The sequence below is a fragment of the Oryctolagus cuniculus genome, chromosome 9 (genome assembly GCF_964237555.1).
Source record: "Oryctolagus cuniculus chromosome 9, mOryCun1.1, whole genome shotgun sequence".
Taxonomy (NCBI): Eukaryota; Metazoa; Chordata; class Mammalia; order Lagomorpha; family Leporidae; genus Oryctolagus; species Oryctolagus cuniculus.
Window position 1 is genome coordinate 3,591,244 of NC_091440.1, and position 26,654 is coordinate 3,617,897.

At 48.6% G+C, this 26,654-nt stretch overlaps 1 protein-coding gene across 7 annotated transcripts in view; it reads right to left on the reverse strand.

Annotated features, from left to right (window-relative positions):
• The window catches only part of MYO16 (myosin XVI), a 697,134-nt gene that overhangs the window by 242,609 nt on the left and 427,871 nt on the right, over positions 1–26,654 (reverse strand). For all 7 annotated transcript variants that reach the window (XM_070048580.1, XM_051849982.2, XM_051849978.2 and 4 more), the window contains one exon: positions 1,996–2,107. In XM_070048580.1, coding sequence (XP_069904681.1) covers positions 1,996–2,107 — 112 coding nt within the window. The remainder of the gene's footprint in view (positions 1–1,995; positions 2,108–26,654) is intronic.

Consider the following 26,654-nt stretch of genomic DNA (forward strand, 5'->3'; position numbering starts at 1 on the left):
GATCAGAAGTGGAACAGCCGGGACTAGAACTGGTGCCCATATGGGATGCCAGCACCGCAGGTGGAGGATTAACCTACTGTACCATGGCGCCGGCCCCAAGATTTCCCTTTCTAAGCAGCCCTGGGAGCTTCTCATGACTGTCCTGGCGTCCTGCCAGCTGGGCACCTCTGCACGGCCACTGTCCTCACTGAGGTCCTGGCTGTTCTGTGGAACCATCTTGAGTGTGCGTCACAGTGTGATGGGGGCTGGGACCAAGGAGAGAACAAGTACCTCCAGGCGTGGAGGAGAGACTGTTGCCCTGTGACTCTCAGTGGTGAGCAGGGATGCCTTGCCGCCTGGCTGGCTGCATACAGGGCGAGGGTGCAGGTGCCGTGAGGAACAGACCACGTGGCCATCGTCACCTGCACACGTTTTTGTTCAAGGGCTTTGCCGGCCCAGAACCATCATTCACATCCCGCTGGACGCTAGCCTGTCCCTCCTAAGTGGACTCCTCATCCACTTCAAGTCACTCCAAAGGGTCCAGATGAAGAGATGAACCGCACGCCTTTTGTTAAAGTGGACACGTGTCTCCTACCGCAAAGGCTGCTGTATTCTCCATCAGCTGGCTCGGTCAGCAGGTGCATTTTGCTGGCCCTGCCTTTGAGGATCAATCATGGATTTTCAAAGCCCCGTTTCCAAGCAACTGGTATTTTGGCAGAATGGTTCGCTACCCCTATCTGTGTCCCCATTTTCTGTAAGGAAGCCGAAATGTCAGGCATGGTGGGAGGGGGAAAGGACAGTGGAAAGCACAGAAGTGGCAAATGCAAAGATGGAAGCATGTGAGTGAGCAGGAATCGGAGGACAGAAACGCAGGCACGGGATGGGCAGAGCAGAAAGAACCAGACAGGCTGGCACTGTAGACTCTGGATTCCAGCCTCCGAGTGCAGCAAGGGTGGGCAGAGCCAAGCCCAGGCAGTCAATCTGCTCGGCCCAATCCCACTTCCCCAACCTTGTCTGCATGTGCCTGCCTACCCTCGCCCACCGCTGTCACTATGAGGGCAGCAGAATGACGAAGACCCGAGTCCACCCAAGCACTGGGTTCCGAGATGAGAAGGGACGTCTCAGTCTGAGAGTCCATCCAGGCTTCGAATTCCTGGCATCCCAAAGTGGCCACTGCAGGCCGATATGGATGGCTCCAGCATAGCAGTAATGAATGGGGTGTGGGGGGGGGGGGAGACCAGAGATAACACACGGTGAAATGGAGATCTCTGGGAACTCCGAGAGGCCCTTGTCCTAGCCCCACTCCTCTAGACTGGCACTGTTTCATGCAGCAACCCCTAAGTGCGCAGGGCTGTTTAAATTAGATGAACCAAAATCAAGCAATGTGGAACGTTCATTTCCTCCATCCCCCTGGCCACGTGCCACACACGGCCAGCAGCCTGCAGGTTTCTGGCATGAGCTGGAGCATCTCCGTTCTCACGGAGACGTCACTGCACAGCAGGGGGTCTCACACGCGTGGAGGCCTCACACGCGTGGAGGCTAATGCTTGCAGATGTTTGGTAATTCATTAAGAAGCAAATAAACATATTGCGCAGGAAGTTATTTCAACAAAGCGATGCGATTCACTTCATAGTGATCCTTAGCAGTAAAAACTGCTACTTCAGATCTACCAGTTTTCTCAAGGAACTGATCCCATTTGCTTGCATGGATACATGTGTTTCTCCTTTTGGGCAAGAGCTGTGCCCGCCCTCTGGTAAGCCACAAACACCCTCACCTCTGACCACTCTCTGTTTCTCCATGCTTTCCACACTCCCCTCTATGTGCTGTCTGCCTGCGGCCACTGACCCCACCCAAAGTAACCCCGAGGTGGTGGGGACTGGACCTTGCCTGCCTGTGACTCCCCGGTGGCTGCCCTCCCAGCCGCAATGCAGTAAGACTCGGGAATGCTTTCGAACGCATAGCTTGGACAAGTCAGAAGTTTGCTTTTCCCCGTGAAACACCGACACCATGACTCACCGGGGTGCTGAAGCCAACCACACTCAGAGCTTGTTTCAAAACCACCAGCTTCTCCCTGTTCTGCGCGTGCTCGGCCGCCGACACCTCCTCCCGCGTGGTCTGCTTCAAGTACCTGTTAGGACACAACGCACGCGGCTCAGGCCTCGGCTGCTGGGCAACATCTGGTGGCTGAAACTCACCACACGACACTTCAGGGAAGGAAAATTAGCTCTCGCTGTACTGGAACCCACTGACACTGCCCTACACAGCACCCGCCTTAGCAGTGCCCTCACAGCGGTGTGCAGATCGCCTGCGGAGACTCACCAGGGACAGTCCTGTGGCGTCTCAGCATCTGCAGTAACAACACTTAGAGCAATTTCTTATTTCTGTCAATATCTTTGCATCACGACGTGGTTGATGCATTCATTGATTTATCAAGCACATGTCAATCACCTTCCAAATGCCGGCAACACCAGCCGCTTCGGACATAAGAGAAGCACTCATGCCTGGATCCCCCCACGGCCACAGAGCACCGTGTGCAGGGGCAGAGACAAGCGAGCAGGCGAATGCCCTCACAGAGCTGAATGCAAGCTTCCGTGGTGCGCGGGAAGGGGTTATTCCCACAGGTGGATGAGGAGACCCGGGGTGGGGGGTGCAGGCTTTGGTCACACAAGTGGCCAGTGTTCACCAAGCAAACCCTGGACTTGAAGGCTGCTCCTGGAATAATCGCAGTGTTTAGGACGGCACCAGCCTTGGTCAAGCATGACGCATGCAGACAACATCCGTCTACAAAACTGGGCCTCAGTGCGATGTGCTCAGAGGGTTCTGTGCATCTTGTAGAAGTTTCTGTCGTGTCTTGAAGATCAAGAAGCAGTGATGGGGGCGGGGGGGGGGGCAGCATTATGGCGCTGCGGGATAAAGCCCTGGCCTGCAGCGCTGGTTTGAGCTCCAGCTGTACCGCTTCTGATCCAGCTCCCTGCTAATAAGTCTGGGAAAGCAGCAGAAGATGGCCCAAGTGCTTGGGCTCCTGCACCTCCATGGGAGACCCGGAAGAAGCTCCTGGCTCCTGGCTTCAGATCAGCCCAGCCCTGGCCTCCGTGGCCATTTGGAGAGTGAACCAGTGGATGGAAGACCTCTCTCTCTCTCTCTCTTTCTCTCTATCTCTATCTCTCTATCTATTTCTGCCTCTGTAGCTCTTTCAAATAAATCAAATAAAATCTTTTTAAAAATGCGGTAATGGGAGACTCACTAGGGGACTCATGGGCCCATTTAAAGAGCAGAAAGAAAGGGGTGATTGGGCTGGTGTCTCTGAGAGAATATCCTGGTGTCCTAGTGCAAGATCTTCTGGGAGAGCTGAGGAACCAAAGGTGGTGGGTGACCCTGCGAGAGATGAGCAGAGACAGGAGTAGAGGGGAGTGGTGGGGCAGGAGACGCAGCGGCGGCAGGACCAGGGCCGACTGGGGACAGGGAAGGAGGAAGGAGAGGCATTAAGGATGCCTGGGGAAGACGGAGCACCACGGGCCACTCAGCCAGAGAGCACTGTGAAGACTAGGGATGAGTACCGGAGAGCGCCAGCCTTATACATTAGAGCATTCCTTTTGGGTATGAGCTACTTGTTAAAGCCTGGTGGAGTTCCAGGAAATCGGGAGATACTAGGAGACGAGGGGGCACTCCGAACATTCATGGACAACGCACATTACCCTTTCATTCCAGTTTGGGCCAGCTTTTTGAAGTATGCTCGTATGGTCAGCAAGTCATCGACGTGCAGAGGACAGAGCCCAAGGGGTGGACAAGGTCACGGGAAATGAGACTCTATAAAGTTTTAGGGCTGAAATCAGAGTCATTCAAAGTAAAGGCTAATGGATGGGTACTGACTGAGAAGCAACCATGGAAACCAGGAGACGGGTCCTGGATGTGGGGGTGCTCTGTGAGCAGTGGGGGCAGGGCTGCAGGGGTTCTGAGGGGACATCACTGTCCCCATCTTGGCTGCAAGGGTGGGAGATGACTCTGGCAGCTGACGTGGGGGTGGGAGAGACTTTGCAGGGTTTAGATGCTGAGACAGGTGCAAAAAGAGACAATGAGGGAGACTGAAACCTGAGGATCATGGGTATGAAGAGGAGGGAGCTGTGGAAAGTGGGGTGGCGGGGGTCCTGAGCAACCCCAGGAGGAAGGACACGCTGTCCACATTGCACCAGGTAAGGCAGGAATTGTAAAGGCCAGGGAGCAGCGCACTGTCCTGAGATGTCAGTGTTCCCAGGGGACAAGGTTGGGCTTTGCATGAAGGCCCTGGTGAAGGCAATGTGAGGGAGACAGTAAGACTGGGCTCTGCGTAGGGAGACACAGGGGGCCAGCTGGGGCTGTGCAGCGCCCGGGCTGGGGGGGTGGAGACCAATGTGGCCTGGGCTGGGGTCACTTTCTCTAGAGTTTCTCCCATGTCCGAGGTTGGACAGGTGAGCTGGGGTTTGGGCAGTTGGGAGAAAAGGAGAAGTCAGGGGCAAGAGCATCAGTAAGAGTTGGCTTATGATGGTCAGACTCATTGCGCCTAAAAATGCTACGCAACGTTAATGACTACAGCATATTCCTGGTAAGAAATTCCAACTGCTGCAGGCACGGCTGGTTCCCAAAGCAGTTTTCCATGTGGTTTCCTGCAGGCCTCGCCTCAGTCCCACTTGCCGATCACCGCAAGAGTGTCGTGTCCGACTGAGAGAGCTCATTATCTTATTACAGAGAAAAACCGGCTGCCTTACCACTACAGGCAAATATCCCAAGGCCATCATTTCTAGCAGAATTCTTTAAAAGTAACCAATTAGCGTACTCCTCCCACGACTAGCTGAAGCATTTCCTTAAGCCATCTCCCCTCTATTTTATTTTAAAAAATCATCTTATTGGTTTGAGAATCAGAGAGAGAGAGGTCGCGGTGGGGTCAAAGCCAGGAGTTTAATCCAGGTTCCCACCACTGCTTCCCAGGTCTGCCGGGGCAGGAGGCTGGAGTCAGAAGCCACAGTGGCGTAGCAAATCCAGATACTCCCATGCGGGAGGCAGGCATCCCAGCCTGCATTTTTTTTTTTTTTTTTGACAGGCAGAGTGGACAGTGAGAGAGAGGCAGAAAGAAAGGTCTTCCTTTTGCCGTTGGTTTCCCCTCCAATGGCTGCCACGGCCGGCGCACCACGCTGATCCGAAGGCAGGAGCCAGGTACTTCTGGTCTCCCATGGGGTGCAGGGCCCAAGCACTTGGGCCATCCTCCACTGCACTCCCGGGCCACAGCAGAGAGTTGGCCTGGAAGAGGGGCAACCAGGACAGAATCTGGTGCTCCAACCGGGACTAGAACCCGGTGTGCCGGTGCCGCAAGGCGGAGGATTAGCCTAGTGAGCCGCGGCGCCGGCCCCGAGCCTGCATTTTAATCACCGGGCCAAATCCTCTCTTCAATGAGTCCCGTGGCACAGGATTCACTGCGATGGCCTCCTCCCCCAGGAGGCATCAGTAGAGCAGCCCTGTGACTCCAGGCGACTTGCGGGCGGATGGAGTCAGTGAGGTTCCTCCTGGAAACGTCTGGGCAGCTCTGGCAGCCGTGTCAGGTCTTCACCAAAGTCATGGGAAATGCGTGTCATGAAAACATCATGCGTGGAATTTCAAATTTATTTTGCAGCAAAATAAATTTTTCCGATCCATTTCTCCATGAACTTCTGGAAGATTCCTTGCTTGTCGTGGATGAGGGGGAAACCAAAAGAGACCGCTTTAGGGGGCGGGGCTTCTGCTCCCAGACTGGCTGTGCACACGTCCCTCTGCAGTCACAGAACTGGACAGGAAGAGGATTTAAAAAACATCTGTAGAACACCATGTCTATTATACAAATTCAAATTTTCTCCCGTAATCAACAGGACTTAAGACAACTTCTCAGTCCCAAAGGGACAAATATCATATGTTTTTCCTGATCGGTGACAACTTCCTCTGGGTCTCCCACGTGGGTGCCGGGGCCCAAGGACTTGGGCCATCTTCCACTGCTTTCCCAGGCCATAGCAGAGAGCTGGATTGGAAGAGGAGCAGCCGGGACTAGAACCAGCGCCCATATGGGATGCCGGTGCTTCAGGCCAGGGCGTTAACCTGCTGTGCCACAGCCCTGGCCCTATGGGACTCTGTTTCTTAATGGAGGGGATTAGCACCCAGAAGCGGAGCATTGCATGTTGATTCCTGCAGATGAAAAGCACCGTTCTGACTTTCTTCTTGCTGAGGTTCAATCCTGCAACTTCACGCTGGGGCACAGAAAACAGCTGAAAAAACAGGCCTGGCAGAATACTGAAAACAAGAATCTGGGGACCAACATTTGAGTCCCACTTGGTTCTTTCTAGAAACACTTAAATCTTCATTTCATCACCGGAAAACTGAGTAAGATACATTAAAAGTGAAGTAAAGAACACTCCATATTCCTAGTTCATTCTGTGAGCAGCAACTGAGATGTTGGGTGTGGAATGCTTCCTACACTCAGATTTCATTTTCTCGACTATTTATTTTTATTTGGATGGAACAGACATAGATCTCCCATCTCGGGTTTCGCACCCTAAGTGCTCACAACCACTGGGGATGGAGAACCCAAGCCAGGTCCCCCATGTGGTAGGAGGGACTCAAGAGCTGGAGCCATGACGGGCGCCTTCCAGGGTGGACATGAGCAGGAAGCTAGAACAGCAAGTGGGGCAGAGACTCAGAGCCAGGCACCCTGACAGGGACACAGGTGTCCCAGGCAGCATCCCAGGCATTGTGCCAGGCACCTGACCCCAGACTCTGATTTTTATTGCACACACACAATATGAAAAATTCCTGGAAAAATTATGCCTTGCCTGTGTGGGGAACTTTAAGTCCATGTGTTGTGTCATTGATGAAGCTGCTAACCTAACGAGTAACCAAGCCAAGTAAAATAACGGGACACTTTGAGACATTAACAAAATGCTATTACCAATGGGAACTATATCAAGTCATAAGATCGGCTTTCCTGTTCTCAGATAAAAGTAAGAAATAATTACAAGGGAAAGATGATAGTTCTCACTTGACTGTTGATCTCATGTGAGTCACCTGTAAGCTGACAATCATATGTAATGTGACAACACTTTTAACACTTTAAAAAGAATGACTGTGGGTTGAGTGACAGGGACCTCCTATAGGCCAGCTATCACCCCACGGAGGTTATTCCACTCATCTCAACACAGTGGGTGAAAACCACCCCAGACAGCCAGTATTCCAGCTGCCCGAGGACTTCTGTCTTTCTCACCGAGCAAGCAGGGGTCCCACAATCCCCGGAATTCAAGCTTTAGAACTCAACATCCAATGTCGTCTATATCCTTCCTTTTAGGAATCAAAAGTCACATGATGATAGCTTAAAACATCTGACTTCTAATCATCTCCTTAGACCTCGCACGTCTCTCGGGGAGGTTCTACTCTCACACATCTCTTGGGGAGGTTCTACTTTTTTTTTTTTTTTTTTTTTTTTTTTTTTTTTTTTTGGCAGGCAGAGCGGACAGTGAGAGAGAGATACAGAGAGAAAGGTCTTCCTTTTCGCGTTGGTTCACCCCACAATGGCCGCTACAGCGGGTGCACCGTGCTGATCCGAAGCCAGGAGCCAGGTGCTTCTCTTGGTCTCCCATGGTGCAGGGCCCAAGCACTTTGGCCATCCTCCACTGCACTCCCGGGCCACAGCAGAGAGCTGGCCTGGAAGAGGGGCAACCGGGGCAGAATCCAGCACTCTGACCGGGACTAGAACCCGGTGTGCCAGCGCCGCAGGTGGAGGATTAGCCTATTGAGCCGCAGCACCAGCCATGGAGAGGTTCTACTTGTCAATGACCAGGGCAAGAAGCAGCAGAGCTAGTCCTCTGGTAAGAGTCATTGCTGTTTAGTGCTTCTCAAGTTGGCAGATTATCAGAATGTTCTATATTTTGTCCCACCGAGGGAGTGTAAGCATGCAGCCGCTGGGCTGTGTGCTGGTAAGAACCGGGGATTGGATGGGACTGTTGGACTCGTTCCACTCGAAGGGGAAGAGGTGGGGGCCATATTGATGTAGCCAGGTCCTCCATGGGAATCTTTAAAGGTGTGTCCTTGACACACTTCACGCTGACTCACAGAAGCAGCCACTATTTCACCCACTTCCGACATTAGAAACTGACGCTGGTCTGCGGCCATACCGCCCTGACCGTGCCCCATCTCAGAAGCTAAGCAGGGTCGGACCTGGTTAGTACTTGGATGGGAGACACGGACGCCGTTTCAGGTCACAAAGCTACTCACAGGCAAACCAACACACTCCTCCCCCAGACTCCCAGACTCCTCAGACTCCCCCGCAAGTGCCTCGCAGGGAGGGTGGAAGGGGCTGGGGCACCCTGAATCCCCGCCTCCTCTGCTCAAAGTCACCTCTTTACCTGTCACTAACAGGTTGACACCTGGGAGTCCACACCTCTGCCAACTTTGCAGCAGTCATCAACTAGATGGAGTTATGTTTTTCCTACGTGAGAAGATTACTGGCCATAAAGCTTTGGCTGAATGGGTAACTAGGAAGGCACCTGTTAGCACTGTTTCCCAGTGGAAGCCCATCTACACATCTGGTGCACCTTTCTAACTTAGTCATTTCTATGTGTTCAGTCCTTCTTTCGAAACATTAACCCGTGTTTTAAGGAGATGCGTGGCTCCTTGAGGCAAATGCCCGAAGAAATAAATGTCTACATTTTGGAAGTCACCAATCACATAAATGTCTTCACTGTCCTGGGATAATATGCTTATTGAGCAGGCAAGCACTGTTCATGGATCTGCTTGGCAGAGTAAAACAGACCCTGGGGAGGTGGCCAGCCAGAGCCCACAGTCCGCCACCTGACCCTCATCCAGGGCAGCTGACCCAAGCCCACTCTGCCCTCCCAGGGCCCATCATCCAGCTCCTACAGCCTCTGTGATTTCAATATCAACTCCTTTTCTCTTTCTTAGCCTTCAGTCATGAAGTGCTGGTATTTCTTGTCTCTGCATGCCCTACGCAAGAGTCCCAACAAAACAAAGCAAAAGGAAAGAGAGGAGTTAGAAGAGTCCGTGGAATCTATGCAGAAATCTACAGGGCTTTTCTCCAAGTCATTGTTCTATAGTGCATTTCCTTTCTCTTTTTCTCTTTTTGTGTTCTTTTCTAGATTTCCCATTTTTCCCCTAAAAATCAAGGAGTGTTATATAAAACAGAAGCTCTACTAAACTACAAATATCATAAACCCTGAGTGTAGTTCTCTGGAGATTCATCTAGACAGCTGTGTGTATCCGTACACTGTTCTACTTAGTGCTGAGCCATGTGGATGGACTGCTGCCTGTCTAACCACTCAGCCACCTGATGGACATCACAGTTGTTTCCAGTTTGGTGCAGTATGAACCAAGTCACTATGAACATTCACACACAGGTGTCTGTGTAAACTTGTCTTCCCTTCTACGGACAAACACCAAGGAGTGCAACAGCTGGGCTGTATTGTACAGTGGCACCTGCATATGTGTAAGAATCTGCCACATTCTTTTCCAGGGCTCCTGTGCTACTGCCTTACACTCCCAACAGCAAGGCGTAGTGAGTCAGCTTCTCCAGCTCTCACCAGTGGTGAGGACAGTCGTAGTCAGCGTGTGGGGACATCGCACTGGGGTTTGGATGTGCACTTCCCTGAAGGCTAACGATACCTGCCATCTTCCATGGCTCATGGGCCATCTGTTTCTTCTCTGTGGCAAAATGTCTCTGTGTCTCGTGTTTATTTTTTAGTTGGACTAGAATTTTTAAAATTCTCCTATTCAATTTGGAGATTTCTTTATGTATTCTAGATACTAGTTCTTTGTTAGGATGAGGGTTTCAATATTTCCCCCAGTATGTAGCTTATTTTATATTCCTCCTACTGCAGCTTCTTGTGGAACAAGAGTTTTGCTTTGATGGGATTTCAGGTATCAATTTTCTCTGATACTTGTGCTTTTTGTATTAAGACCTTTTAAAAATTTCATAACTTTATGCTTTCAAAACCTGTGATTCATTTTGAATTTTTTTTTAATTTAAGGTGTGAGTGTGGCCGGCGCCGCGGCTCACTAGGCTAATCCTCCGCCTAGCGGCGCCGGCACACCAGGTTCTAGTCCCGGTCGGGGCGCCGGATTCTGTCCCGGTTGCCCCTCTTCCAGGCCAGCTCTCTGCTGTGGCCAGGGAGTGCAGTGGAGGATGGCCCAGGTGCTTGGGCCCTGCACCCCATGGGAGACCAGGAAAAGCACCTGGCTCCTGGCTCCTGCCATCAGATCAGCGCGGTGCACCGGCCACGGCGGCCATTGGAGGGTGAACCAACGGCAAAGGAAGACCTTTCTCTCTGTCTCTCTCACTGTCCACTCTGCCTGTCAAAAAAAAAAAAACAAAGGTGTGAGTGTTCTTTGGCTTTGCTTTGCTGCCTGCTTTGTTTGTATTTGCCACGGATGTCCCATTGCTGCAGCATTGTCTGGTGAAAGGCATCTTTCCTCCAGTGGGTTGCTACGTAACTTTGTGAAAAGCCAGTTGCATGCACTTGAGTGAGTGTGTTTCTGTGTGTTCTCACCTGCTTCTCTGTGTGTCTCACTTTGTTCTGTCTGCTTGTCTGTCAATTCCACACTCTCTGAATGACTTAAATACACAGTCAGCTTTACTGTAGGTACTTTGATTCCTCTGCTATAGTTATCTTTCTCAGGATTTATTTTAGCAATTCCAGGACCTGGGTCTTTGCACATACATTTGAGAATAAGCTTCTGTATGTGTCACAAAATTGTTAAGATGTCAACAGTAGAGGAAGCAACTGACAACTCCACCATTTGAATATTCCAATCAGTAAACATGGTAGGTCTCTTTGATTTAATTTCTCAGTATTTTGTAATTTTCCACATAGACATCCTGCATATCCTTGGTTAAATGTATACCTAGATATTTCATTTCCTTGGAGCAAGCAGAAAATGTATTCTGTTCTTAGTTTTGGTTTTCACACGTCCATTGTTACTGTACCATACTTGCAGTTAAGACTTAGTGGGTCTTCAAAATGATCATAGACAATATGCATTATGAAAAACACTATTTGGGACTGGCGCTGTGGCGCAGCAGGTTAACGCCCTGGCCTGAAGCAATGGCATCCCATGTGGGAGCTGGTTTGAGACCCGGCTGCTCTACTTCCAATCCAGTTCTCTGCTATGGTCTGGGAAAACGGTAGAGGATGGCCCAAGTCCTTGGGCCCCTGCACCTGCATGGGAGACCAGAAGGAAGCTCCTGGCTCTTGGCTTTGGACCAACTCAGCTCTGGCTGTTGTGGTCATTTGGGGAGTGAACCAGCAGATGGAGGACCTCTCTCTCTGGCTCTATCTCTCTCTGTAACTCTGTCTTTCAAATAAATAAAATAAATCTTGAAAAAATAAAGTTGCCTTTTTTCCCTAAAGATTTTGTTTATTTGAGAGGTAGAGTTACAGACAGAGAGGGAAAGATAACAAGAAAGGTCTTCCATCTGCGGTTCACTCCCCAATGGCCACCAATGGCTGGAGCTTGCTCCAACCAAGGCCAGGAGCCAGGAGCTTCTTCCAGGTCTCCCACACAGGTACAGGGGCCCAAGCACTTGGGCCATCTTTCACTGCTTTCCCAGGCCAGAAGCAGAGAGCTGGATCAGAAAAGGAGCAGCCAGGATACAAACCAATGTTTATATGGAATGCCGGTGCCACAGGTGGAGGCTTAGCCTAATACACTAGAGTGCTGGCCCCTAAACTTGCCTTTTAATTCCATTTTCCAGAAACTTGTTTGAATTCCCCTCGTTTGTGATCCATGTTATCAACCTTGTAGCGTGTGACTTGCTGGAATGATTTATTGGTTTCAGAAGACACCTTGGTAAGTTCCATGGAGACCTGCACACCCTTTTCACAAACCTGATGAACACTTTCTTTTAACTCAGTTTGTAAATCTCATTTCAGCAGATCCTTGTGAAAAAGCACAACTTTACCGAACATACAAAGCATCTGTACTAGAGGGAAAAAGCAAATCTGATGAGCATGTGTTACAAATGAGCAAAATTACACCTGGGTTTTGAGAAAGGAAAGATTTGCATTACAAGAAAAATTAATTAACTGAAGAACAGCAACCATTGACTATGTGCCATTCCTAATCAAGTATTCTTTCCAATGTATCAATTTGTGTGTGGGGGGGTGTATCTTCCAAGGGAGGTCAATGACCCAGTCAAGCAATCTGCGTGTGTTTGGGGTGCACGTGTGTGCGTGTATGTATCTGTATATGCTGATAATTTCTGCTTTGCTACCAAGTTCAACAGGTACTGGAGTAAGTTTCCTATGTCCCTTGAGAGTAGATGGATTAAAGTCAAGCCATCACTAATCACAGGAGGGTTTTTCCCTGGTAACAGAGGAGCCCGGGCTGGAAATCCACTTCAGGATGTGCTACGTGAGGGGCGAGTTTAAATGCTACTGCCTGTGGCATCACCCTAAAGACTGGGAATTCAAGGTAGCAATGGAATGGTCCACACAGCAAATACAAACAATGACTGTTTGCAAGACAACCATCATTGGATTCTAGGGGTCATATCCTCTCCAAGTGCCTGCACCTGTCGTGACTCAGTGGTGCTGGGCACTCAGCAGGCACTGCCATCCAGTGGACAGGAAATGACCTGTGTTGTCTCCTATGCCTCCGAGGCACACTGGCATGGGAGGCTCGGATATAAATGACATTACCACGTAAAAACACATCAGCGCAGCCCATTCAGTCCGTCAGAGGCTTCAGACAATGAGCAAAACATTTTGCCCAACTTTTTATCAAAGAACAATGTCTTCTTATTGTGGGCAAACATGCCTCTTGCTTGGTGATGTTCAATACGTAAACAGAAACCGGATAAGGCAAAATTAAACCGTTGGCATCAACAGAACCAGCACAGTTGGCCAAGAGGGTGGCACCGTCTTCACCCTAACAACTTGCCCTTGGAAAGGAAACTCCTGTCTTCATTGTTTTCAAATTACCTGGAACCTATTAACTAACGTTTAGTCCCTCTCAGTGCAATAAAATCTGATGTCTTATTATCCACAGGTTCAGGTACCTAAATCTCCGCCCACGAACATGTTAATGTGCTAGGCACAAGCTGTTTTGGTTAGAAAGAGGTCTTCAGAAAAGGACCGAATCTCTCATAAATTACACTCTCAGAAAGAAAGAGTCTCGTGACATTCCAAGAATAGTTTGTCCAGATTTTTCTAATCAGTCAAAATGTTTCTTCAAAACATCTGTGGAAACAGAGTCTACACTCCCAGTCTTGGAGCTAGGGCACACCGTGTGGTCTTGTTTGCTTCTGGAAAACATCTAGATGGTAGAGTCGGGGGTGGAGACATGGGGTCAGAGTCCCTCACAAAAGGCCTGAGCAAGGGCTGTGGGGGCTGAAGCCCAGCATGGCCCCGGCCGGCGTTCCATCTGCAAGGAGAAGGGCAGGGATTTCCTTCTCACAGAAGCACCCCCAGCCGTGACTCGGGAAATGGGGAGAAAGCTCCGTCTCAGCTCAACATGTGTAGATGTGCCTGGCCCTGATGGAGCAGAGCCCGGATGGAGGCAGAGCCCATCCCCAGGTCGAGGCCTAGGGGCTGTGCCTACCCAAGGGGCGAGGAGATGGAGGTTTCCCAGTTTCACGCCAAATCTCCCGGGATCGGCCAGAGGAGGGAGGGTTCTGTAATGGGAGAGGGGCCGTGTGCCTGTGTGAATGAGCCCACGGTGGTCCAGGCACAACAGTGCTCCCGTCCTCCTCCAGGGAGATGGCTCCTGACACGCATCTCGTGAGGTCATGGCACTACATCATTATGCAGGACAGACCTACACAAAACCCGTGTCTTAGAACTTGACCGAGGTGGCCGCCCACGCGGGAACTTTCGTGGTGGGTAAATTCAGACGCGGGAGCATTTCATGATCGTCACTGCTGATGAGCTAGCCCACCGCTTCCCAGGTCCATCCGGGTCCCACCCCTGACACGCAGCCCACGTCAATGATGTGTGAGACGCTCACTGGAGCCCACACGGATGTCAGGCTATCCCTTTCAACATGGCAGCCCCAAGGGAGAACTTTGTTTCCTGGTCAAGTGGTTTCCAATGTGTACCGTATTTCTCTCACCGGTTAGAATATTACAGCCAACGCCCAGACCTTTATCTTGGCTGCCATGGGTGGAAGCTACCTGATGGGGCAGAATCTTCAATCTCAACAGACCCTGCCCTCTCTGATTCCCGCATGGCCAGCGGCTAAGGCAGGGGTCTTCCCGCCTGATTCCCAGGGCCGCAGCCTTAGAAGACTTCTTGCTGCTATTCCAGCCCCCCCAGGGCTGTACCAGCCGTGTGCACATCCTACAGTCCTGCCTGCTCCCCATCTACTTTCTGCTCCACGGCTGAAGTTATTCGAGAATCAGATTTCAGGGGCCACTGCTGTGGCATAGCGTGTAGAGTCGTCACCTGCAGTGCCAGCATCCCATGTGGGCGCCGGTTCAAGATCCAGCTGCTCCACTTCCGATCCAGCTCTCTGCTATGGCCTGGAAAAGCAGTAGAAGATGGCCCAAGTCCTTGGGCCCCTGCACCTACGTGGGGGACCTGGAAGAAGCTCCTGGCTCCTGGCTTCAGATCAGTGCAGCTCTGGCCATTGTGGCCATTAGGGGAGTGAACCAGTGAATGGAAGACCTCTCTCTCTGTCTCTACCTCTCTCTGTAACTCTGTCTTTCAAATAAATAATTTTTTTTTAAAAAGTTTACTTCCATCACCCCAATCTTCACAGAAGCATTTCTCAAATAAATCCCCCACATATTTTCTAAGACCCCTGTAACAAAACTCTAACTCATCAAACTCTCATTTTACAATATGTTCCACTCCACATCCTCCTCCACACCAGAGCTGGTCACCATATTACTAATCAAAATTTTTAAAAAATTTTATTTGAGAGGTGGAGAGACAGAAGGAGATATAAAAAGAGGGCCACTCACTTCCCAGATGTCTGCAATGGCTGTGGCTCCTGCTGAACCCAACAGAGGGGCGTTCAATCCAGGTCTCCCTCGTGGGTGGCAGGAACCCAATTACTTGGGCCACCATCATTGCCTCCCAGGGTCTGCATGAGCAGGGAGCTGGAGCCAGGCCTTGAACTCAGGCACTCCAGTAGGGGGCCCCGGGCGTTGTAACTAGAGACTCAACTGCTAGGCCAGCCACCTGCCCGTTATTAATTATTGATCTGCAGTTTGGTCTTTTGCCACTGCCTCACCAAGATTCTCTCCTGGCTCACCCACACCCATTTCCCCTGGCCAGAATGAGCCAGGAGTCGAGATGAGCCTTCTCTGCCTAACCGAGCCGTGGGCTCTGTGAAGGTTGGTTTGCTGTGTTCACTTGGCTGGGTTTTGGGATGTCCAGGCATTCGGGGAAACCTTACTCTGAGTGTGTGTTACGAGGTGTTTCTGGACTAGACTAGCCTGTGAATCCATGGACTGAGTACGGTAGACACAGTACCCTACTGTGGGTGGTCTTTGTGCAATCAGTCCGAGGCCTGCATGGAACAGCAATGCGGCACAGGCAGGGACTGCTCCCCCTGGCAGCCGGGGCTGGGACGTCCGTGGTTGCTGCCCCCAGAATGCAGCGGGACGGTTCACACGGAAACCTACATCCTGGGCTCCCTGATTCTTAGGATGCTGGACGGGGACTGGAATGGGCGCCAGCAGGTTTCCTGGGCTGTGAGCAGGCCAACGGCACCTAGAACACCTCACCTTCCACAGTCCCACGAGCCAGTTCCTTACAGTAAGTCTCTGTGCACACGTCTTTAGATTCTGTTTCTTCTGAGGATCCTAATGCACTATTTGCCCTATTTCACTTATTTATAGATTTTAATATTAAATAGTTCTTATTTACCATACAACAAAAAATGTCACCAACTTAATTCTTCATGGATAGACAGTCTCTCTTGATTCTCAAAAAATCTTAATCAACATTGTATGTATGGAAGATTTCATATATGTTGAAAATTTCCATAGATACTTTGAAATTTCCATATACACCAAGCGGGTTCCATTTCTACATGTAATGACCCAGAATATCTGAGAAGTATCATATGAAGATGGTAACCGACAAAGCTCTACTCTTTCCATTTGGACAAACCTGGGTAAAGGTAAGTAAAGTGGAAACACACAATAATTCCCCAAAGGCCATAATGAAGAATTCATTAGGAAATGTTACCTATGGAAGGAATCTAAGTATAAGAAATATTCAAATAAATGCCTTGAATCATTTTAGGCTTGGTAGGAGAGAATGGACTAAAGAATAAAGAATTAGTAAAATCATGTTAAGCAACATAGAAATAGTCCACTTAATGGGTCTGACGGCCTTCCTGATAAGATAGACACACAGCAAAGCTGACCTCTGAGAAAACTGCACGTCCACACTCATGCACACAGATACAGTCCCGCATGCAAAGCTCCAGAGCCTGGCCTCATTACGGTACCAGGCAGCTATGCCAAAAGCGTCCTCAATAAGGGACATTGGCACTTCCATGATAAACCAGGATTTTAAAAAGACTTTGAAATGAATGACATAAAAATATACTATGTGCAACAGTAAAAGTAGTTTAAAAATATAATTCAGGAATATATCCCCAAACTCAATGCTTTACCCAGTGCAGACGGTACTTAGTGAAGTAGCCTGGTCCAAGACAAAACATGGAAATAAACTGTCAGAAACGGGATCTTGGGGACTGGCTGTTTTAGGACAGACTCATAAACTACATGACCTCCATCTTTCTTTTAATTAAATATCAATTCTCATTTAAAATCAGGAAGAAAGGGCTGGGAAAGTGAGTTCTCCTCCAAGACCCCTGTTTCGCCACATCACGTTGTCTACTATTTTTGGATTTTTTTTGTCAAGTGTGTCTGTTAGACCTGTTGTGATTCCTCCTATGCTATATATTTTCTTTTCCTTCTTTTTTTTAAAGATTTATTTATTTTACTTGAAAGGCAGAGTTACAGAGAGGCAGAAGCAGTGGCAGAGAGAGAGACAGAGGTCTTCTATCCACTGGTTCCCTCCCCAGATGGCTGCAATGGCCTGAGCTGGGCTGATCTGAAGCCAGGAGCCAGGAGCTTCTTCCAGGTCTCCCATGCGGGTGCAGGGCCCAAGCACTTGGGCCATCCTCCACTACTTTCCCAGGCCATAGCAGAGAGCTGGATCAGAAGTGGAGCATCTGGGACTCGAACTGGCACCCATATGGGATGCTGGCACTACAGGTGGAAGCTCTACCTACTGCACCACAGTGCTGGCCCCTACATATTTTCATGTACATCATATAAAAATGTAATTCACATTGAGTATTACAATATATATTTTAAATAAACAGTCTAGGCCACCTAAAAATTATTGGAAGGAACTTACAAGCACTGGAGAAAAGTTTTTTCATTATTCTCAGTTTAGTTCTTATCTTTGCTGTGGAAGCGCTCCAATATCTCTACCACCTGGCTGAATTTATTTATTTGATTTTTAATATTTATTTATTTATTTGAAAAGCAGAGTTATAGAGAGAGGCAGATACACACACACACACACATTGAGAGAGAGAGAGAGAGAGAGAGAGAGAGGGAAAGAGGGATCATCCATCTGATGGTTCACTCCCCAGATGGCCACAACATCTGGGGCTGAGCCAGGCTGAAGCCAGGAGCCAGGAGCTTCTTCCGGGTCTCCCACGTGGGTACCAGGGCCCAAGCACCTGGGCCATCCTCCACTGCTTTTCTAGGTGCAGTATCAGGGAGCTGGGTCAGAAGCGGAGCAGCCAGAACACAAACCAGCACCCATATGGGATGCCAGCATCAAAGGCGGCTTAACCCACTACAGCCCAAGGCCAGCCCCTCCAGGCTTAATTTAAATACTTATTAATCACAATAGAGTACTACCATGAAGTAATGAATGAAGTTCAGATAATGAGTTAATATTTCAAATAAGTGGTCCCTGGCTATATACAGTGCTTTCAGGTCAAAATGACTTCTATATCAAGGGTAATTTGTGGAAAAGACACCAGCATGCTGTCTGAATGTCCTTTTACGTTTACATTTAAAATTAACTGAAAGTTAAAAATTCTGGAAACGTATTATTAGTACAGGGCAGAACGACGAGCTTCTGCTCCGGCTCTGCTAATCTCTCCCTGAGACGAGACATCCAAGTAGCCGCACAGGAACGTCCTCAGACGCTGTCAGCCCGACAGGCCCCGTTACTAAGCGGTAGTGAAGACCCGCTTTGCAGAGGAGCAGTCTGGAATCTTAACCGCAGGCTTGACTACTCTGCAATTAATGCTTCTCAACTCAGAGGAATAATTCACGCTTTAGGAAGCAAAACAATTCCTGACACTTTAGAAAATGACATTCTGACCAACCAAGCAGCTTACCCTTAAACTACTAGTACTACAACATAAGGTCACTCACACTTAGAAAATCACTCAATTGTTTTCCAAGTTGAAAATATTACCAAGATTATAAGAAAAACAGGATTAAACTTCGCTGTATCTTCAATATCAAATTTATTTCCGATTTTCAAGTGTAAAAAATGTATATTTCCTTAGAAACAAATTTCGATGGATTTATATCACGTTATGGGGCAAGCTTTAGACATTATGGTCACCTCTCTGAGAGATTCCTGAAGTCAGTCTTCTAATACTTGAGTATGTAAAGTGTCAAACACTTTAAGGGACCAGCAAGCACTCTCCACTGTTATGAAAATGCAGCTTCTAAAGCCAGCAAGATCTAAATCAGCAGCATTTGCCTCTGGTTGTTAGAGAATCTAAAAGTGGAAGTGGAGAGGGAGTAAGTCACACCGATGAGAACCAGTGTTCCTCATCAATACCTCCCCGATTTGCCCAAAACTGGATGTGTCATACGAAAGCATAACACACACAGAATACTACAGGCTTTGAGAACAAAACAGCCAAGATCTCCTGAAAGAACAGGGGTTGGAAGGAAGTTTCAAGTATTTGGAATAAGCTCTTTCCTTACTCTCAGCTGAGTGCCACTCTTGTCTGTGAAGACTGGGCACTCACACAATCCAGAAAGAGGTGGTTAAGGATAGGGTGGGTCTCCATTCTCTTCCGTGTCTGTTCATCTCTCCTGCCACAGGCAGGCTAAGGACAGGGGCTCTATCCCAGGCTGGGGGAGAACTTCGCGTCTCCTGGCTCCGTGGGCGGGGCCAGGCTGCCTGTTCTGGCGCAGCACCCCCTTCCGCTGAGTCACTCACGCCAGCGACACTACATGTCCTTCTCACTTCCCACTCAGCTCCGTGTTCAGACAGGAAGTCTCCTCCTGCCGAAGTGGAAGCCGTCGCTGAACAGAACCAGCCACACATCGTAGGCAAAGAGAAGCCAGAGCCGTTCCAAGGCATCCGGTAACAGGGACGGAGAGGCGTTGGTCAAAACCTGCATCGCCAGGGATGCAGGGGGAGCAGGCCCACGAGGTCCCTGTGTGCAGCAGAGATGCTGTCATAGTGCTGTCAGCACAGGCAGTGCCTTCCGCAGGGAGACTCAGCCCTCCCACTGCAGATAGGTGCTGCTGCGCCTGGTGAGGACACACAATGTCACTCAGCAATTTAAAATGTTGTGTTTTAAATTTCAAGTTCCTGATATCATTCTCAAGCATTTGCCCTGCATCTTTACAATGACCCAGATCAGGAAACTGCTGTAGGTTTAGTGATACAGCACTAATTGTGCATTAAATAAGAGGGTACTTCAGAAAGTTCGTGGGCTGGGTTTAAAAGTTTATTCTGATGCAAGGCATTTTTGAAGATCCGTGCACGCTCCTGTAACAATGTGTGAACAATACTAGCAGAGTTAAGGCAGCGATTAGAAGGCACCCTTATCCGCCATCGGCTGACTTCCTCGGTGTCAGATGCTGGAACAGGGTTCAGGAGTGGACACGAGCTCCCGTCACACCTGTCTCCCTGCAGTCAGCGTGTTCGCATTCCCTTCCTTTCCAGACAAACCTTCTTTCGACCACAGCAAATCAGTCGGGGTCTGCTCGTGGACGCATCGCTCATCTCTGTATGCTTAATTTAAGACCAGTTAAGTTTCCCCGCAGGGTCCCAGGCCTGAATGAGGCAGGGTTCCCTCTCGTGTGCTACTCGTGCACACGGAGGACTTACAGAAGAACTGAGGGATAGAAATTGCTGGAACACAGACAGCCATTGAGTAGTTCTTGTTGCTTGAGTGAATCAGAGAGGATATACAAGACAGACATGACGTCTGCCCGTGTGAGACAGCGTTCCTGGTTTTTGTTATCATAAGCTGCTAAGATCGTAAGGCGTCTGTCAACAAAATAAAAACACTGAGTTTCTCCAAGTGCCAACAGTTGTGATTTTCAGGAATTCAAGGATGAATGAGACACAGCACTTGTCTTCAGTCATGAAATACACCAGCATGGGAGACAGAAGCATAACCACCATGTTGTAACGGCACATACGCACATCACATTATACACTATACAGAACAGGAATGATAATGACTGCTTAATTATTAAGTCGAGGAAGGCAAATCGATATTTAAAATGTGCTCTGTTCTCTTCCTCTCTCTCTCTTAAAATAGAGACATTCTGGTGTGTGTTCCAGAAACAACTGGCTTGATCAGAAATTCCAAATGTGCATTTCAATTAGCAATGGAGTAACGTGTTAACAATTCCTCAAATGCACACACTCTCGTTAGCATATTTTCTACTGGGCTTGATAATATTGAGCACCCTTCAAACATTAAAAAATTCCCTTATCTAAGGGACGTGAACTTAAGAGTAACGTAGATGCTTTCCGTGGATGTACTTGTGATGAGACTATTAGACAAAACCTAGTCAAACAACAGAATGACTATTTGAAACAGCCATGAAGGATTAACAAGCAAATCTCTAGTCACAGGAGATTGAAATAAAATACAAACTGTGCTGTCACAGGAACCATGAAATGCAGACTTGGTGGCCTCTCATACATGCATATACATACACACATACACGCATGCACACGTAAACATACACACATTCACACATACATGTACACACATACACATGCTTGCATACGCACATGCACTCATAAACATACACACATGTTCATGCAAACACACATGCTCATCTCTGGTGTGTTGTGCAAATGTGGTATAGTAAGTACTGCAAACCCAGAACATGCTATCTTTACGCCAACTAAACCACGAAACAGCTTACTGTATGTATGCATGGTTAAATTGACTTCCAGGTATTTAAGGAAATCCAACGTCAATTAAACAAAACAAACTGAGTGGCTTGGAGTCAAGGAGGAAATATATTTGTATCATCAAGATAGCTGCCCACGACGTGTGCGGTTTGGATGGATGTGAACTTTGGCTATGGCAGTGAGCTTCCACACCATACCAAAAAGAAAGGACACGTCTCTCACTCAAGCAGGTGATGCACTCAGAAAAACAGGTGACAGCAGCCTGCACACCCATCTCCTGCCTCCTTCTGCACTTCCACAGCTCATTCTTTTCCAGACGATTCTACCACGAGGGCCACAATCCCTCTCCACTCTAAAACATCTTCCAAAGAGGAAAGGCACGGTGGACAGGAGCCCAAGGAGAGGGCTGGTGTCCCAGCCCATCCCTGGCTGTGCCCTCTCATCCACTCCCAATCACCTCTCCAGTCTGACAGCTTCTTCTTGAGGATTTCTGACCTTCAGATTCCACCACAACCGTGTGCCAGGCACAGGCGGCCACGGGGCAGCCCCACCTGCTGCACAGGAACTCGACAGGGCAGCCCCAGGTTGCAGGACACGCTGTGCGTGATCCTGCTCATTCGGAACACAGCCTGGAATACCCGCATCTTCCCTGATCCAGCGGGCTTCCTGGGAAGACCTGCTCAACATGGTGGCTCTCAGAATCTTGTCGCCTGAGCCCTCAATCTCGTGCAAGTCTCCCGGTTGCTCTCGGTGTGTGGTCTTTTTATGTTTAATGTACTTTTCAATGATTATTAGCAAGCAGTAATGTTGAAGTGAGGGTTTATGGTACAACTGAGCAAATGCATTGGCCATAAGAAGCAACTGATAAAGTCAGTCACAATATGCGATTTTTGTCTCCATGAAGTATTTCAGCAGGGGAGGGCTCCAGCACACCCTGCACAGTGTTCTGAACGTTGCTATGGCAACACAGGTACGCTCCAGGACATGTGTGACGGGTCATCGTGACAACATGGTGCCACCGTGGGCAATGCCCCCCAGCGCCTTCCGTGCAAACGATGCTGGGGGTGCTTTGTTTCAGATCAGAGTGACAGAACGATCAATGTCAGAATCTAAGGGTCTGCTTTAGCTATCTCTCATAATATTCCTGAAATAGTACAGAAATTTTTTAATTTGTCAGAATATACAGCTATAATGAAATTTAGTAAGGTCCACTTTCTGAGCTGATGCAAGGGTGCTTTCAAGTTCAGTCCTATGTGACTTACAGTCACATACAGACACACGCACATGCACACACATGTGCACACTTATACACGCACATATACATGTTCACACACATACATGTAACTGCACACATACACACAATGCACACACAATCATAACACTCCCACACGTGCATATTCATGAACACATACACGCATGCATATATGCACACATACACATGCATATACACACATGTACACACACAACATACTTTAAAGTGATTTATCGCATTTATAAATAGCTCATAAGAGTATATCTTAAAATAACCTAAGATGACCCTATACTCTAGATTTGTAATGACGAGAAACAAAGCATCTCTTTATTTCTTCAAAAGGAAATATGCTACAGGTTCAGCATCCCTCATCTGGAATCCAAAAGTCCAAATCCAAAAAGCTCCGCAATCTGAATTGCCCTGAAATCGGACACTTTTTGAGTTCCAACAAGTTGTTTAAATGTTTCAAAATTTGGAGAATTTCAAATATTTTCATTTCAAGGATGCTCCACCAGCAAAGTCTACGCAAATGTTCCGAAATCTGAAACACTCCAAAGTCTGAAACACTGCTGGTTCCGAGCACTTGTGATAAGGGACACTCAAGCTGTAGCAGTGAAGAACACCTTGGCTAACCCACAGCTGGAGTCACGTAGGCCACAACTGGCAAACAGCACTCACCAAGCAGAGCTGAGGTCTCGGCCAGAAACAACCACCGCTGGGCCGCCCGAGCCTCCCGCTGACTCCCAGGGTTGATGGGAGGGTCAGCTTAATCCAGTGACCAGAGGCTGTGTTCCTCAGGACCTCATGGAAAAAGAGCACACTGCTGCTCCTAGAAACTACACAGAGCCGGACAATCAGAAGGCCACTCGCTCAGGGGTAGTGCACATGCTGCAAAGGCTGCCCACAGAGCCACGACCACAGAAAAGTCACCTGGGACAGATCCTGAGATGGCAAACAGAGAAATCACAACCCCAGTCAGCCACTTGGATTTGGTGGCTTACCTTTAGATTACATATGTGTTCGGTGATTTTGAACTAAAGCATTGACATAAACATGGTCTTAGGTTGGGGAAGTCTCGGAGCATTGACCAAAGGAAAAGGAAAACTTCCCTGGAGAAATAAACCTGCAGCCAAGTCCCACAGGACGCCCACAGCCGAGCCACCAGGGACACCAAGCCACCCCCTGCCATGACAATGCACAGAGAAGCTGTCCCTGAGCAGTCATCAGCAGAACCAGTATCCTTAAAACAACTTCAGATACAAAAAGACCTGGACGTATAATATGCAGAATGAACAGGAAAGAACATTTGAGACAAAATGTACGTGGAAAAACATGAGTAGAACACGTTGGAAGTGAAAAAGTCACTAAAGTTAAAATGCAATGAATGAGATGAAAATCTCATCATCACTGCTCGCTCCAGGCAGAGGAAGATACAGAAGAGTCCTGCAGAAGTCACGCAGCCAAGAACAGAGGGATACAGAGAAGGAAAACAGAAGCGAAGCCAGAGACGGACGGCGGAATGGGAAAATGTAGGGCGCATCTGAACAGACCCCAAAAAGGAGACAGAGGATAACATTAGCCCAATAACTTGTCAAACTTGGTAAAATTGATGCTTTAGATGAGTACAAATCAAGTATCAAACACAAACTTTACAATTCCTATTTGGGATTGTTGTAATCCACACACACACAGAATTGTGTGAGTAATCACCCATTTATTTCATACCTGGTATGACCCAGAATCCAAAATGTTACAATTCATGTGGTTGGTTTTTTTTGTTTGTTTGTTTTTGTTTTTTTGTTTTTGTTTTTGTTTTTTTTTTTGCAGCTGGTAATGATGCAAACAACAGGTAACCTGTGATGAACCCCACAGCAGGTGCACACACCTAGCGCCTGGCTGCTTAGCAGGTACAGGGACCACCTGTGGCTGTGAAAAATGGCGACAGGACTAAGCAGGAGCTCCAGTGAGGAGCAGCAGGCCCTCAGCGTGCATCTTCTGCATGCGAAAGAACAGCAGTGGACACATCACTGATGCGGTCCTCACCAAACAATGGGGGGAGTCATGTGATGCTCCGTTAGCTGGAGGACAGAGACTCGCAGGCAGAACTGGGAAAACTGGGAGATGAATTCGAAGAACAGACACACATGTGGACTGCGCATTGTTAGGCAGATACGAGTGGCTTAGGGCAATCTTTGCATCTGAGGCACAAGGAATTCCAACATAGAAAACAAATAAAGCCACACGGCTTAGACTGAGGGCAGACGTGCGTGCGTGGGTGCACGCGTGGGTGGGAAGAGCATATGCCACAGCTGGAGCCCTCGTCTGAAAACTCTCGTACTCATCAGTGTCTTTGTTGGGTTCATTCTCATTCACAGGTAGAGTACACCTTTAAAAATGCCACTTCCAGTCACCTCGGTTATCTAAAGTGTGATGACTGATATATGTGAGATCTTTTCATTCTTGCATAAGGTTATTCTGCGACTCAGAACTTTACCAAAATGTTAGAGCAAATGCTTTTCTGATTTACTGGATTTTCTTTGCCATCGTATTGTTCATAAACGACGGTGGCTTTAGTTTAATTCTTCTTGATAATTTTTATTTTTATTTTCTTCTCTTTGTTGATCACAGCTTTCTGAAAATGCCAAAATTGAGACTGGATCTACTTCATACCCAACACATCCTCTAGTTGGAATGTATGGCGAATTTCTTCTTCCTGTCCCTGCCACCGCCCAGCCCCCATCTCAGGTCATCACCGGACTTCACCCTCGAGAGAGACCCTGCAGTTTCTATCTTGTTCCTCCTGCTTGATTCCACCTTCATTGCCACATGATACTCAACGGCCAGGAAATGGACTCAACCTGCTTATCCACCAGCATTTCCCCTTCCTGACCACACGGGATCGTGTTCTGGGGCCACCGGCGTCTTCCTGGCGTGGCTCCTCTTCACACTGGCACGAGATGCAAAAAGCAGCCGGGCCTCAGCACACACCCCACCTGTGCCCTTTCTCCAGCCTCCTTATAAACATGCCCCCTAAATCCTGCACCTGCGCTGGATCCATCAGGGCTGGAGACACCCCTAGAACAGAACTGGGTGCCTCTCTGAGACTTACTTTGGGGTCAGGGTTCTCAACTGTAGCAAGGGGAGGAGCCTGCTTCTAGCCTGGGCTGTGGACAAAGTGAGGTATGTATATCAGGTTCTTTCGTTTCACACTTAATTTCTTAACGGATGGAAATAGTTGTACAAGTTTCTGGGCACGCTGTGATGTTTCGGTACGTGCACCCACGCTGTATCATGATTGAACCAAGGTGTGATGAGCTATCTTTCACCTCAAATAGTTCCTTGAGCAGAACCATTCAGAATCATCTCTTTAGCTATTTTGAAATATACATTTTTTGGGGTAAGACCCCAAAACCACAGACAACAAAATTAAAATGATACTAACAGGATGATAGCAAACTAAAAAGCTCTGTACAACCCGCAGAGTTAAGCCAAGAGACAACCACAGAGAGGAAGAGGATGTTTGCAAAACAGGGGTGAATGTCACGGATATGTAAGGAACAGCAGCCAAAGACCCACAAATAATCCTGACAAAAATGAGCAAATCGTGGGCCGGCGCCGCGGCTCACTAGGCTGATCCTCCACCTGCGGCGCTGGCACACCAGGTTCTAGTCCTGGTTGGGGCGCCGGATTCTGTCCCGGTTGCTCCTCTTCCAGGCCAGCTCTCTGCTGTGGCCAGGGAGTGCAGTGGAGGATGGCCCAAGTGCTTGGGCCCTGCACCCCATGGGAGACCAGGAGAAGTACCTGGCTCCTGCCAGCGGATCAGCGCGGTGCGCCGGCCGCAGCGCGCCAGCCATCGAAGGGTGAACCAACGGCAAAGGAAGACCTTTCTCTCTGTCTCTCTCTCTCTCTCACTGTCCACTCTGCCTGTCAAAAAAAAAAAAAAAAAAAAAAAAAGAGCAAAATGCCTGGACAGACATTTCTCAAAAAGGGACATCAAGTACATGTGGCCTACAGGTCTATGAAAACAGCACCCAGCAATGCTACCAACCAGAGAAAGGCCATGTTCTCAGCACAGTTTCCTTCCTAAGCCCAGTGCCAGAAAATGTCATTATGATTTTAATTACAGTTCCCACCTGACTTCACATGCATTTGTGAGTTAAAAGCACTAGCTTTTATTTATCTATTTATCTGAAAGAGAGGGGAGGGGAGTGGAGAGGGAGAGACAGAGAGGTGAGAGATGCGAGTAA